At 36.9% G+C, this 16,001-nt stretch overlaps 1 protein-coding gene across 3 annotated transcripts in view; it reads right to left on the bottom strand.

Annotated features, from left to right (window-relative positions):
- Positions 1–1,323: 1,323 nt before the first annotated feature.
- The window catches only part of CR2 (complement C3d receptor 2), a 34,201-nt gene continuing 19,523 nt past the window's right edge, over positions 1,324–16,001 (bottom strand). For 2 of the 3 annotated variants that reach the window (XM_082680791.1, XM_082680789.1), the window contains 10 exons: positions 15,491–15,667; positions 15,329–15,416; positions 14,890–14,972; positions 13,646–14,038; positions 12,421–12,606; positions 11,137–11,325; positions 9,788–9,811; positions 9,014–9,089; positions 4,825–4,930; positions 1,324–2,002 (listed from right to left, as the gene is read on the bottom strand). In XM_082680791.1, the coding sequence (XP_082536917.1) occupies positions 4,840–4,930; positions 9,014–9,089; positions 9,788–9,811; positions 11,137–11,325; positions 12,421–12,606; positions 13,646–14,038; positions 14,890–14,972; positions 15,329–15,416; positions 15,491–15,667 (1,307 nt within the window). In that variant the 3' untranslated portion in view covers positions 1,324–2,002; positions 4,825–4,839. The remainder of the gene's footprint in view (positions 2,003–4,824; positions 4,931–9,013; positions 9,090–9,787; positions 9,812–11,136; positions 11,326–12,420; positions 12,607–13,645; positions 14,039–14,889; positions 14,973–15,328; positions 15,417–15,490; positions 15,668–16,001) is intronic. The other variant, XM_082680790.1, reaches the window with a different exon arrangement.

Raw genomic sequence — 16,001 nt, forward strand, 5'->3', positions numbered from 1 at the left:
GCATAATAAAATTCCTTTTTGGTTTAAGCCAGTGTGAGATGGATTTCTGTCACTTGCAGCTGAATGGGTACTGGCTTGAACATATTTGTAGGTGGAAAGAATAAGCCAGTGATGAGAGATGGTATTACTGAGGGAGCAATATCCTGGAAGAAACAGAAAGGGATGAGAAGAGAACTGTATAGTCTGTAAAAAGTGGTAGGTGGAAATGAGAATAAGGATGAGTGGGTATAAATAAGCTTGAAGGTAAAGGGAGAGGAAATAGAGTTATCCTGTGATGTTTTCATCCTCTGCTATGATAAAGAAGGAGAATAGAGTAGAGATGAAGGTATAATAGAGCAGATGGCTTGAGGTGCAAGAACAGACGAGTTGTAGAAAGGAAAATGGTACTGACTGTGAATGAATAAGATACCAAACAGCATACTACTTCTGGGTATATATCCAAAAGAACTGAAAGCAATGTCTTGAAGAGATATCTACACACCCATGTTCATAGCAGCATTACAACCTAAATGTCCACTGATGGATGAATGGAATAAAAAATATTGTCTATACATACAGTGAAATATTGTTCAGTCTGAAAAAAAATTCTGACACATGCTACAACATAGATGGACCTTGAGGACACTATACTAAGTGAAATAAACCTGTCACAAAAAGACAAATACTGTATGGTTGCATTTATATGAGGTATCTAAAGTAGTCAAATTCATAGAAATGGAAAAGTAGAATGGTGGTTGGCAGGGGCTGAAGGATGAAGAGAATGTGGAGTTACTGTTTAATGGATATAGAGCTTTAGTTTTGTAAGATGAAAAAGTTCTGGAGATCTGTTGCATAGCAATGTGAATATACTTAACGCTTCTATACTTCTGAACTGTACACTAAAAATGGTTAAGATCGTAAATTTTATGTTACATTTTTTTAACCACAATTTCTTTAAAAAAAAAGATGTCAAACAGCATACACAGTCTGAGAGAAAATGGGGAGAGTAAATCTGTGGTAGCCAATGAGCAAGATCTTATTTTCTCAATAATTGAAATGGTGGAACAGAGCAAACTGACAGCTGGATTTAGAGTGTGGAAGGAGAGAATGAGTGCCCTGGGGGAAAGTATTGGCTTGCTAAGACTTGAGGATGAGGGAACTGAGTTTGGGGGTTGAGAGTTTGGCTAACATGACGAAGTGGTGGGATCCAGAATGCATCGACATTAAATCAGGAACTCTAAAAACCCTAAGACTATGTCGTTATTCAAGAGTTCATTGACTCCAGAAAAAAAAAATCACATAAGGCAAGTGTTTTTCTTTAAAGACAACATTTATTTGAATGATGAATGTACACATTATCAAATGACATTTTACAAGCAACTACAGTTACTTCAGAATTAAACTTCAGAATTAAAACTTGACTCCCATAATTTACAAAAATTGTGCAAATTGGAATTACTGAGTGATTATGCAAAGGTAAAGTATATATGATGAGAAAAACTCAAACCAAGAGGAAATAAAAGTGAAACATTTAACTATATCAGAGAAAGACACTCCTACTAAAATAAAATCAGACTTCCCCCAAAAGGTATGCCCATCATAACCACAGGATATGCTTCATACTTTGCTTAAATAATTTAAACCACATTACAACCAAAAGTATATGGTAACAGTGAGTACGCTGATTATAAAAAGAAGAGTCTAGACACAAGGACAGCTCTTTTTAGTGCCTTCCTGAAAAAGGTGACAATTTTCAGAGCTAGTTAACTGTTTATATCCATAGCCTGGCTCCAAGTATGTCACAGGTGAGGCTTCAAAAAGTCCTTGAAGAGCACGTAGCAGTAAAACTGGGCTTCCATCTTTATCATCAAGCAAACTTTCTTTGTTCTGCTTGAGGCTAAGTGCATATAGGAGCTAAAACTTATGAAATAATCTCACTGATGTTGAGACCATGCCAACAGACTTGCTGATATTAGGTTTCTCTCCAACCAATGTTCAGTTGGGTTCCAAGCAACAAGGCATACTGAAATAGATGAATTTCTATTTAGGAGACAGCATGAAAGGCAGTGGTATAACTCGAAGTTTAAATATGAGCTTTAACATTCTCTCTATATATACCAATTAAAAGTGCTATAAATAATGGAGCATCAAGCCTATGAGAAGGTATCATTCAATTAAGTGGTCCTTCTTCATATAACATGAAGTAAAGCAAATAATAATTAAATTTTATACTGATAAATATGAATAAAAATAAATGAGGGAGAAATTGAAGCAATGGTTTCATTCTCACTCATTCAAATATTCATTCAACAAACATTTAGGTAATAACTTTACTTTGGGTTCCCACGGCTTTGGATTTAGAGATCACTCTGGTAGTCTCTCCTGTTCTCTTCTTCTCTTTGGCTATGACTCACTAGCAACAAGGAAGCTTTTCTTCCTCAACTGCCACAGCAGTTTTTCTGTATCTTGTTTTTAGCACTTAATCTTAAACTATGATATGTATATGTCTTATTTTTGTTACTAAAATAAGTTCCAAGAGGGCAGAGGTGGTATCTTTATTTTATATCTTATGGATTATGTAGGAGAAAGCAGCTTGAAGTCAGATTGGAGCTTGAATTCTACCTTTGCTAATTACTGACCCCCAAGTCTTTAGCCAAGAGAGCCTTTTCGCCTTGGTTTTCTCAGCTGGGATATTATATGCTCACCTAGGTATTATCTTGGAATAATACACACCTTTTAAAGCTATAATGAGGGCTAAATGAGATAAGGCATGAAAGAGCCTCAGCGTACGGCCTGGGCTTAGCAAACTGTCAAATGTTCACACCCTTTTTCTCCTGGGAACCTCAGGGGGACTCTTCATGTTGCCTGTCAACCTTTCTATACTCCCTATCATTCAGGCTTCAACTCTCATGGTGACTGTTTAATACCTTCTCATTTCTCCTTAAATCTCTAACATCTCCTTTCCTAATCTCCCTCTCAGCTGATCATTTTTCTTTTTATTCACCGAGAAAACAGAAGCAACAGAAGAGAACTTCCACATGTGCTTTCATCATCACATCTCCCCACCTACCTTCATCTGCACCCATATATTCTACCTTCCCTCCTGTTACTAAGGCCATGCTCCTATCTAAGGTCTACTCCTCTGCTTAAGTCCTAGATCCCACTCCTTCTAGCTTACCCAGATGTTGCTCCAGCAGTTCTTCCTTTTATTTCCTGCCATCATTTTCCCCCTTCCTGCTAAATATTCTCTTCAGCTTACAGGAATAACAGCTATTCCTCCACTCTTAAAAATACTTCCCTTTACTTCTTATTCTTGCCATTACTCTACTTACCTGCTCCTTTTTATAGAAAAACTCCTTGAAAGAGTTAATATCTCCGATTTCTCTCCTTTCATTCTCTCTTAAGGTCACTTCAATCAGCTCTAATTTGCCTCTTTCCTCTACACCAAAACTGCACTTGTCAAGTTCACCAGCAAATCTTGTGCTGCTAAACACAATGGTCAGTTTTCACGACTAATCTTTCCCGATTTCTCAGCAGCATTTGACAGGGTCTATCATTCCCTCCTCATTAAAGTTCTCTCTTTGCATGACTCTAGAGCACCACACTCTGGGGTTCTGTCCTGTATCAGAGCTGCTTCTTCACCCCTGTTTTGGCTCCTCCCCACTCCATGACTCCTAATGTTGGAGGATCCAGGGCTCAGCACTTGGACATTTCCTCTTCGCTAGCCTCTTTCATCCCCTTGATGATCTTACTCGGTTTCATTATTCTGTACATCCATATACTGACAAGGCCCAAATTTGTATGCCAAGCCTGGTCCTATTCCCAAAGTGCTGACCTGTACATCCAGCTACCTTTCCGGCACTTGTATGTGGATGTCTATTAGATTATCTCACACTTAACATCTCCAAAGTGGAACTCATTTTTCTCCCCAGTCTTGCTTTTCATTCTCAGTTGTCGTAATTAATGGCAATTCTGTCCTTCCAGTTACTCAGGCCAAAAAACCCAGGCATCATCATAGACTCCTCCCTTTCTCTCATATCCTGATACAAATTGTCAGCAAACTCTACTGTCACTATCTCAAAAATGCATGCAGAATCTGAACTCTTCTCACCAGCTTGTTGGTAGCCACTCACAATTTATTGGAGTTCTGTGATAGGGTCCACAGGGATTCCCCATCTTCTACCCATGGCTACCTACACTCTCTTCTTAACACAGCAGTTAAAGTGATCATTTGCTTCTCTGCTTAAAACCCTCCAGTGGTTCCCATCTCAGAATAAACACTACGCTCATTACAATGACCTAGCATACTCTGTAGGATCCACCATCCTCACCCTCCTCCTGTACCTCTCTGGTTTCGTCTCTGCCACTCTCTCCCTTGGTCAGTCCATGCAAGGCCACACTGCAGCAGGAACACACCACCTTATTATGATCTTTGCACTTACTGTTCTTTCTTCCTGGAATGCTCTTTCCTTTACAAGGCTAGCTCCTTCACATTAGTCTTTGCTCAAATGTCATTTTCTTAGTGAGAACTTCTCTTCCAACTACCCTGCCCTATCTATCCCCTTTCCTGCTTTCTTTTCCTCCACAATACTTATCATGTTCTTATTTATCTTATTCTTAATTATTTTGCTATTTATTTAGATATTTGTTGAATAGATGAATAAATTTTAACAAAAACAGGGACATAGTTGGCAATGTGAAATAGATGTTAACAATTTTTGTGCATGATTAGTAAAGATGTGCAACAGAACCATATATATTTAGTACTATGCTTAGTGATAAATTTAAATTGAAGGAAATTTTGACATATAAGTTAATAAGAATATTTAAAATTTCATTAGATACCCGTTTGTCTTCTGATTAGTTTGCTAGGTTGTATGGATCAACAGAATATACTTCCAGTGTTTCTAAACGAACGTCTTCTTTACGGCTTGTATTTGTATAGTAATTGCTAAATGGAAGAAAAAAGAAAAAAGAAATTCTTTACTCATTGGCCATGATTACTATAAAGGTGTAAAAGTTGTTTCCTTTCCATAATTCCCAACACCAGGTAAGTACTTTTCATGGATGATTTCATTTTATTGTCTTAAATATCCTATGAAGTAACCCCCGTTTTTTGGAAAGACCCATAAAAACAACTTGCTAAGCTGCTAAGTATCCGAGACAGAAGTTGATATTAGGCAGGACTCTTAATGACTAATAACTATGACTCCCAGATTGAAAAAATGTCATAAGCTTTCATTTTATAATATGATCATAAATTTACCTTTGGGGAACCAATCTTCCAATCTAACTTAAAAAGAAAGTTTTTAGATTTGATGTTTAATTCAAAATCCTTACATAGTCATGCAGTACTAAAAGCTTTAAATTATTTTGAAGACATTTTTACTTTTATTCTTTGAAAGCACATGTACTTTGCTGTGTTTCTAAAACTCTTTGCCAAAATTAGCAAAGGACAATAAAATGTGATTGTAATATCGTGTAGAACTCTGAGATAAAGTAATACAAAATTATTGGGGAAGAAAGATTACTGTTGAGGGTACTTACAGCCTGTCACTCACTATCATATTTAAGAGGTCAACTTACATATTTAAGGGGAATATACATTAAAATTATTACAAAATGGTAACTTTTAGGTTAATGTGAGATTTAGGTTTTATTAAAATATCTTAGAAGACAAGAAAAAAATAACATAGTCTCTTCTTCACGTGTTAGGATGACTTTTAAAAATATTTAATTTTGTTACTAGACATCAATTTTCGAATGATTCATTACTCATCTTACTTACAAAAAGTATTTAAGGCAACTCAAATGTCTACATCAAGTATCAGAAACTAAATTGAAGTCAGTTAGAAAATGGAAATAAAACAAGTGAGTGATGCTTAAGAATTTAGTTTAACATATATATTTGGTTCATATCAACTGAGACACTTAAATATAGTATTTGATAAAAACATGTTAATAACCTTAATAATCAGACTGGAACATTATGAATTGTTTGAGCTTGTAGGCATTCCTGAAGTTTGCAAATTTTCCTACACATGCAATGCTCTGATAGCAAACTTAGAAGCAGGAAGGAAGGAGATAGAGACCACATTTTCTATTTTACTTAAATTTCTATTTAAATTACCCTTGGCTAAAATTATCTTCTAACTTCCTGTGAGGAAAGCCATGCAAATGACATCCCTAGTTTTGTTTTCTTGAGACATTTTTCTGTCTTGAATTCTGTGAAACTATTTTCCCCTTTCATCTTACTTCTGACTGTTCCTTCCCTGCCTGCCTCTTAAGCATTACTGTCCTTCTGAGATCTGTTCTCATCCCTATTTTAATCTTCTATGTTCTGTTTAGTACCAAGGCTTCAATTGTGATTTAAATGTCATCTACCTGAGTCCAGTCCTCTCTCTTGATTCCTACGTCATGGGTGCCTGGAAGTAGTAGGTCAGAACTGAACTCATCATCTTTCCCCACAAACATGTCCCTCCCTTCTTTTGATGAACCATTGGGTCCACCCAGTGACATCTGCTTGACTCATTCTTTGTGTCCCCTTCTCCCCACATTCATCAATTCACTAAATCCTGGAAAGCCTATCTTCTTCATAGTGAAAGTATTTCTTACATCTATTCCATCCTCTTGAGCCCCACCACTGCTGCTTTGTTTGACAGCCCAGTACCGCCCCTTCTTTTAAAAATGCAAATCTGAACGTATTGTTTCTTTGCTTAAGATTCTACAGGATAAACACCAATTCCTTGTCATCACATGCAAGGCTTTTGATGATCTAGCTCTTGACCATCTTTCCAGATTTCCCCAAAACTGTTAAATTAAACATTAGTTCAATGGGATGTTAAAAGCATTCATTATATGAGAAAAAAAAAAGTTCTGCAGTCCAACTAGTTTGAGAGATTAGTTTTTAAAAAATTAAACAGGCGTCTTTATTGTAGGACTTTAAATATTCTCATGGTCATTGTGAATCACCATGAGAAAAATGTAGTATGAATTATTTCCCAATCTTTTTTGATCAGAGAGCACTGTTTCTCCTGAAATCATTCACAAAACCAGGGTAATGTGATACATACTCTGATAAACACTACTGCCAAAAGTACATCTCAAATGTAGACCCTTGCAAGACCAACTGTGCTCAGACCCTCCCAGGCTTAGAGCAAACTATTCAGGTTCAAAGATGCCACTATTACATAGTTTCAATGTAACCCCTTCATGTCTGATGCCTGCACTAGGCATTATAGAACTGTGAACAGTGTAATCAGATCATTTAGATAGATCCAAGTGACTGGGCATGTTAAAGTAATTTTGCTGGAGTTTGTGGGTGACATGTTTAGGGTGACATGACTTGGTCATCCCCCACTGGAAGTTACCTGAGATTTGGTAAGACTTCACATAATTATCCTCCCTAACACTAGCATGTATGGAGACTTAAGAACCTGAGTACATGGAACATTTCCAGGCTGATACCTGATGATATCATTTGCTAAAAATGTATCCTTTGCACCTATCAGAATATTCTGTAATTTCCACAAGGTTTACATGGTCAGGGGGGTCTTTTATGCCACTCCTCCACATAAACCTATGCCACCTTCACCTTCAATCACCATCACACATACTATTTTCCCAGTCATGTCAACTGCTTATGTAGTTCTCATAATATATGATGGAATGACAAGCCTCTGGGTCTTTGCTCAAACTGCTCCTTCTACCTGGAATACCTTTCTCCCCTTGTTTACACTCTCTTGAGATGCATCTGAAATATATCCTCCACTGTGGAAACTTTTCTGATTAAAATTCCCAAGCACTGTCCATTTGATTGTGTCCTCACCAAATATCACATGACCCACTATGGCAACATTACTTTATGGATACAAATGTTTTCTAAAAAGAATAAGTTAAAATGTAAAAGTATGTCTAATTTCTGGTTAATAAAACATAGCAAAATATAGAAACCTAGTAGTATATTTAAGGAGTCATGAAAACAACCAAGTGAGAGAAAAGATTACTTGAACAAATAGAAAGGCTTAGTAAATTTCTGAATGGGAAAGCATTACAGAAAGTGTGCCAGTTTTCAACGGTTAATCTATAAACTTAAATGCAATCACAACATATCTGTTTTTAGAAAATGACAAATCATCTAATACTCCTGTAAAAACAAACAGAAGAGAGAGGAAAAGCTTAAAAAATTATAGTGACGGGGTTCTTGCTTTATCAGATATTATAATAGTAGAAAGCTATACTATGTAAACACAAAGTGGTTTGTGATAGAATAGACAGATCACTACAACAACAACAACAAAAGAATCCAGAAACACAATACATCCAGATATGTTAATTATTTGATGTTATCATATGTTAACATATGATCAAGTTAGAACTAACCTTCTAGAAAGTCATTTGGCTATATTTACTAAGCATCTAAATGTTCATACACTTATCCCTAGCAATTCTAGGAACCTAGGCTAAGGAAATAAGGAGATGTGGAAAAAGTTTCTTTAAAGGTGTTTCTCATATCTTATTTATTATCAAAATAAATGTGGAAGCAACCTAAAATTTCCACAGTATAGATACATATAATAGAAAAAATATGCAATTAAGTAGGTAAGAAGAAAACATGATTTAATAAAAAAAAATCTGTACATGAGGCTAAATGAAAAAAAAATTAAGGCAGGAGACTCTAAGGCCAAAATTTCAGTTTTAAAAGGAAAAAGATAAATAATATAAGAAAAATGATCATACCTGTATAGGAACGTACCAAATACCTACAGTTGTTATGACTGGGATTTTTTTCTGTTTTCCAGATTTTTTATTATGTATAAATAAACATAATCTGATCTGAATAAACACCATTCAAATAAAATTAGTTTGTTATCTTTTAAGTTCTTACAGAAAGGGCCTTCTATTTAACACAAGATACCTTATTGCAGTTATCCCACTGCAGTATTTATTTCATTTAACTTGTCCTTCTGTGTTTAGTTTCAGGCAAGAAGTCAAAATCTTTTGTGCGTTTTGATCAAGCATGCGTTGAACTTACCGTTCTCTGTGTTTTAATATCATGCGTAAGGTGATAGCACCCAAGCAGAAAAGAGTGACTACCCCTGCCGAAAAACCTAGAAAACAAATCAGAGTATCAAATGCTAGAAAAATGTGACCTACCTTGTTTTGAAGTGACTGTGGGGCCTATTCCTAGTGGTGGGGAAAATGTTACGTGACTTTTCTACTTGTTCTTCTTCAGCCATATAAATACTGAATTCCTAGATCATCGTATGTGGGCCTAAAGTTTTGGATTCAATCCAGTCCATATTTAATCTAAAGGACCAACCATTTGACCACAGGGCTCCAGTCAAGTTTCTGTTGAGCTTTTCTGTTCTTTTCAGTTTTATCAGTAATATTCTTGTCACTGGGGTGAAATTAGGAGCTCAGGACACCAGGATCCCATGACTTTGCATAGCAACATTTAACTCTCGGTTGTGAAATATATTTTGTTACTGCAGAATAAGCCAGCCTATTTTGATAGTAACCAAATCATGCAAAAGATCAAGAGTTAAACTAAATTTTTGGTAAACTTTAACTTTCAATTTAAAAACTGGGAATAGCTGTTCAAGTCATTTATTCCATGCTATCCAAAAGTGACAGTTTGTGATGTGAAGTGCACATTAAAAGATACTTAAAACACTAAAAGAAAGATAACTTCTTATGAGTTAAAGTGAAAAAAAAAATTAGCAGTCAGGATATAGGGCCTCACATTTTACATACATTTTTATAAATCACCATTAGAAGTTTTCTTCAAGTATTTAAGAAAACTTACCACAAATAAGAGGAACAAGTGAGCCTAAGGAGAATACAAAATCATGAAAATATTAGTCTAGTTGCATGGTTCCACATATCTCAAAGTCCCATGGTAATGTCCCAGAAATTAATCTCAGCCCCCTCCTCTCTAAGTCTACTTAAAAAGAGATATTGGAACCCTGAATTATACCCACTCTTTCTTTTTTTTTTTTTAATAAATGTATTTATTTATTTATTTAGGGCTGCATTGGGTCTTTGTTGCTGCATGCAGGTTTTCGCTAGCTGCGGCGAGAGGGGACTACTCTTTGTTGTGGTGTGTGGGTTTCTCATTGCAGTGGCTTCTCTTGTTGCAGAGCATGGGCTCTAGGCGCATGGGCTTCAGTAGCTGTGGCACACGCGGGCTTCAGTAGTTGTGGCTCGTGGGCTCCATAACACAGGCTCAGTAGTTGTGGCGCACGGGCATAGTTGCTCCGTGGTGTGTGGGATCTTCCCGGACCAGGGTTCGAACCTGTGTCCCCTGCATTGGCAGGCGGATTCTTAACCACTGTGCCACCAGGGAAGTCCCTACCCACTTTTTCTTCATTTCTTATGTAACAACTCCCTTCGCCTTTACATTTTTTTTCCACCTTAATTAAGTTGGGGTAGTTCATCCATGAAAAAAAACAATAAAATCAGCTTTATAATCAGGGATTTCTCAGGTCAGAATGCAAACATTAACTGTTACAACAGGTTGGTTAACATATTTTTGGAGGTCCCTGTCATATTGCTAAGCACTTATAAATCAAGATTCAGCAATAACAGAAGTCTCAGCAGCAACTCCTTTCAAAATACAGTCTATATCTGTGGATTCAACAACCACAGATCAAAAATATTCAAAAAAGCAAAAAATTTCAGAAAGTTCCAAAAAGCAAAACTCACACTGCGAGCCCAGCAACCATTTACATTGTTTTAGGTATAATAAGTAATCTAGAAATGATTTAAAGTATATGGGAGGATATGCACAGGTTATATGCAAGTATTATGCCATTTTATATAAGGGACTTGAGCATCTGCAGATTTTGGTATCCAAGGGGGTCCTGGAACCAATCCCCCTGAGGATACCAAAGGACAACTCTATAAGGTTGTTAGTTTTGCACCTTTTAAGTTAGTGCTCTTCTCTCTTTATTTTCTTTCTTTCCTTCTCCCATTCTTAGAAAGTCTCACTTTTACTACAATAGACCACCGACTTCAAATTCGTCTGTTACTATACCACTGGTCACAGACTTATGTCAATTTAAAACCCAGGAGTCCCTAACATTGAGGGATACTGCTCACTCTCTTCTTTCCAGTGAAACAAGTAGGAGCTGCAGTGAAGCCCTTTGCACTTACTTGGGGATTTGCAAACAGCCAGGGGAGGGTTCCATCCGTGATCTTCCTGACACTGGCTCTGGGGACTGCCTTCTAGGGTATATCCATCTTCACATTCTAAAGTGATGACAGCTCCATACTGATACATTTTTCCAGGCTCCAGACCACTCTGGATTCCATTTATATGCTCTGGGAAGCTACAGTTCACCTCTGAAATTAAAGAAATCTAGTTGAAGCTGAGTCATATTTTGACATTTTACCAAGAACGTAGATACTGCCCTTAATGGAAAGGTTTATGGAACCAATTTAGTTTATTCTCAGTTAGTAAAACTTCACTGAAATAACACAAAATGATGTCCTAGGCATAGCCTTTTAGTGTCAGCCATCTACCTCAGGAACGTCCAGGTAATCATACTAGATTACTTTCCTTCTTTGTGCTTTAGTTTCTAAACCAATAATGTTGAGTAAATTTTATGGATTCTTAGAGAAATGATGAGGGCTGAATGGGTAACATTAAGACTTCTGAATTTTTGTTTCATCAACTTTGACTCTTATTCTCCAATTCTTCTTACATGTAAATGCTTCCTCATTTCTTCTTTCATCTTTTCAGTGTAGGGGCCAATAGTGTGAGATTTTGGATTTGAACCTGACTGTAGGATTTTCTAGCTGTGGGACTTTGTGTAAGTTACAAATCTCTCCATTCTACTGGGACCTCATCTATAATACAGGGATAATGGCACCAATCACTGATATGGTTCTCAGGAGGATTAAATGAGATAATGCATGCAAAGTGCTGTGCACAGAATCTGGCATATGGTAAGAAGTCTCAACTAATATTCAGTATTAATTCATTACTCATATTTCATATGCACTGCTAATGAAAATGACATTCTGAAACTTTTATAAAAATATACCCAAATCCGATCACCACTTAGAGGAAACATATTCAAAAGATAACTTTACTTTTTATGAGTATTTTGTCAAATGCACACTTATCATAACTGTAACCACAGTGTAAATTCAATCTGTACTTTAGTTGTTTGATTTACATAAAGACTTCAACTTTCCATATTTAAATGACTACATAAGTGATAGCTCAGATAGAGCCTCAGCCACTTTTCTTATTTTGCAGTATTTAGATGATTTCATCTATTAATCCAATTAAATTAATCCAATTAAATGCATTTAATTAAATGATCCAATTAATGCATTTATTTGGCTACTTTAAGTTGAAAGTACCTAACTGAATATATCTATTTGGGAAAAATTTTATTTAAAAAATAAGAAAACAAATAAACAACACACCTTTGCAATAAGGGACAGGTCCGTTCCAGGTTCCCTCGTGTGTGCAAAGAAGGACTGCCTCTCCTACAAGCAGGTAGCCTCGGTTGCAGCTATACAGGATTGACATTCCGGGAGAAAATCGAGCTATGTCTCCACCGGTATGATTTCCGTGGGGGATCTTAAACGGACGTTGACATCCTAAGAAAGCTTAGACACCAATTTAAAAAGATCTTTAATTTATTACAGAGGAACGCATAGCCAGCAAATGGGTGATAGCGGTACAGAAAGAAGGCAGGCAACAAGCCAAATAGTCAGTATCCAAAAGTATTCATTTAGCCCAAACCAAACAGTACAGGACAGAGATTTGCATTTCCTACCTATATCATATATGATCTGAAGACAAATGTCAAATGTAAGATAATGAAACATCAGTGGTTACAGCCCACAATTGTAGTCTATCAGAGAATAGTAATCTTTTCTTTTCTCTTTAAATGGTAAAAAGGCTGTAGTCAAGTGTCACACCCTCAAATATCTACAGGGGACAGGAAGTGAAGCCACCAGATATGGTAAGTCACAGAGCACCTGTCCTTCTAAAAATGGCAGCCACTGCCCAATTCAAGATAATGGTACCTTGCAGGAAAGCAGAGGGGGCCCTCACTGTATCACAGGTTCACTGTTTGCCTTGGATGGTGGGGATGGGTTTCATTTAAAATAATACTGTGCTAGCCAAAGAAAACAGTTTTGAACTCAGTTCTTGGTCGCCAGGTGGCAGCCTCTGTTGTAGATAGCCACTGATAGGAATAAAACTACCGATAATAACTAAAATTACAAGACAATTCAGTGAGTTTTAAGGCCAGCTCCATTCTCCAGAATACTCAAAGATCCCTTTCTGGCTGGTATCACAGCCTTAAATATCAAATTATCAAGCAATATTACTGCCAAACATTTGCCCAAAATGGTATGTGCATTTTCCCCATTCTAAAGTAATAAAAATAATAAACTTGGGAGACTCCATCAGTTTCAAAGTTAACCATTATCCTTTCATGTACCTTTTTTCAAAAAGCTTAGAAAGAAAAGGGAAAAAAAGAATGGGCTGAGAAGATAAGGCAAGGCAGGTATTTTGTAAATAATATGACTGCCTTAGCTTTTACTTGCTTTTCTTTAGGCGGCATGGCAAGTGCAGGTTCAAAACCCTTTTTCTTTATTCTGTGCAACATCCCATATTTTAGTCCTGAAAATATCTTACCCTTTTTGATACAAGTTGGTACACCTGGCACCCATTTGTTGTCAGTATGACACCTAATCAAGTGACTCCCATTCATGATGAAGCCAGGATCACAGGCAACATGTACTATGTCATTGTGGGAATATGAAGAACGAGTTTTATTCAGCTTGTATCCATGTGTGACTTCTGGATTAGGGCAGTGAGTCACAGGAGGAGATTTTATGCACTGTGGGGGAGGTCCACGCCAAGATCCACGTCCTTTAGAATCACTTATGCACCGTATACTTTTCTCTCCCAGAAGATAGAATCCTTGGTCACATTCATAAGAGACTTCATTTCCATACAGAAAGTGTTCTGCCATTACACCCCTGTGCCTCCCATTGTTAATCACTGGTGGAGGTTGACAGTGGATAACTGCAGAAGAGATTAGGAAATTCTACTTCAGCTAGTACACCATGGTGGACAGTCTTCAATCAGATACTATAAAACTAAATAATAAAACTATGCAACTGCATGTAGCTATTAAGTTATTTAAATTTTAGATGCTAGATTATGCTTTCTTTTAAAAAGCTTTATTAAATTTTTGACTACATGAATAACACATACTCATTCCAAAAAAAGTTCAGAAAATACAGTAAAGTATTAAGAAAGGAATAAATACAGCTATGTTCTCATGAAATAGAGAAATAGTCTATATTTGTTATTTTTAAAATTTTGAGCAATTAGCAGGTATATGGCAAATACAGTCATTCCTCGGTATCCACAGGGGATTGGTTCCAGAATCCCCCATCAATACCAAATTCTGAGGATGCTCAAGCCCCTTATATAAAATAGCATAGTGTTTGCATATAACCTACGCACAACCTCCCATATACTTTAAATCATCTCTAGATGACTTATAATACCTAATACAATGTAAACACTGTGTAAATAGTTGTAAATAAAATGTAAGTGCTAGGTAAATAGTAGCCAGAACATAGCAAATTCAAGTTTAGCTTTTGGAAGCTTTCAGGATAAAAAAAAATATTTTTGATCTGCAGTCGACTGACTCCATGGATATGAAACCTGCAGATACAGAGGGCCAACTGTACTCATTTCCTACTTGACAATTTTGTTTCCCAATGCTAGTACCATACAAACACTAAAACATGTTTCTTATGTACACTGAGCTAGAACACATCGACTGTTAAGGTATAGATTAGTTCTGTAGTGACCTGTTCTCTTTAACCCCCTACAACCCACTGACAACTTTTTTTTTAACTTACCTTTACAAAGTAGAATCTTTTGGAACCAAACCCTATTCCTATCATCTTGACATTTCCGATAAGCATGTCCAGTCAACCGGTACCTAGAGAGAGATTATAATACGTTTTCTCTTCCTAAAAATCACATCTCTGAAACCTAGCCTCCTCAAACCACTAATACAGAAGCACTTCTAAATAAGAAATTTGGCAGAAAGGAGTCAAAACTCCTGGCCCTTCAAGTAAGCAAACTACTTTAGACTTAAGAGTTACTCCCAGCAAAGCCATTTCCATGTCAAGAAAGGACTGAAAAGTCAGAGATGCTACTTAGGCCTTTGGAACCTCACAATCTCTGTTAGTGTGACAACGAGGAACCTCTAGAGGGAGTCACCAAGACAAACTGAGGCTAGAATTAATGCACAAAGCAAGGTGGACACCCTTTCTGAGAATGAATCATACTTACCCATCTTGGCAGGACATATTAACTGGTACCACAGGTGAACCAACTGGAACCTCTTGAAGACCTTCTTTCAAAGGTTGGCATGGTGCTTCTAGAGGAGCAAAGTTGGAATTACTTACACATGCCTGATATAAAAGAGAAAGACAACTCAGGAACTGAAAGTACCTTCACACCGAGGGGCAGAAGGACTCCAATTTCCTGAAGGCATACAGTGAATGGATCTGTTTCCCACAAGCAAGTAGCCAGGATCACAGGTGTAGTCTACAGTCATCCCAGAGACAAAGAGGACCCTATTTCCACCTGTATGCCGACCATGGTGGAGCTCAGAAGGTGGCTGACAGCCTAAAGAAAAAACTTCCCACATAAATACCAACAAAAACTCAAGAACACTAAGTATACAACGTTTGACAATAGACAGTCTGAAACTTTTAAGCCAAAGATCATCAAGCTCTTATTCATTACTGAATGCTTTCTGCTCTTTTGAAGGAACCTGGAACCTTAAAAAAGTTCCTCTCAATTATCTACCCTGACTGTATCCCAGATCCAAGGGAGCATTTGCATAAAGAATATATACAACAACACACATAGACTGTTTTGTTACAGAATGGAAGAAATGGGACAGTAATCTGTGCCCCCTTGCTTTTTTCCATAACTCTAGCTTTGGGTGGGAGATAAC

This window comes from Grampus griseus (genome assembly GCF_964374135.1).
Source record: "Grampus griseus genome assembly, chromosome: 1".
Classification (NCBI taxonomy): Eukaryota; Metazoa; Chordata; class Mammalia; order Artiodactyla; family Delphinidae; genus Grampus; species Grampus griseus.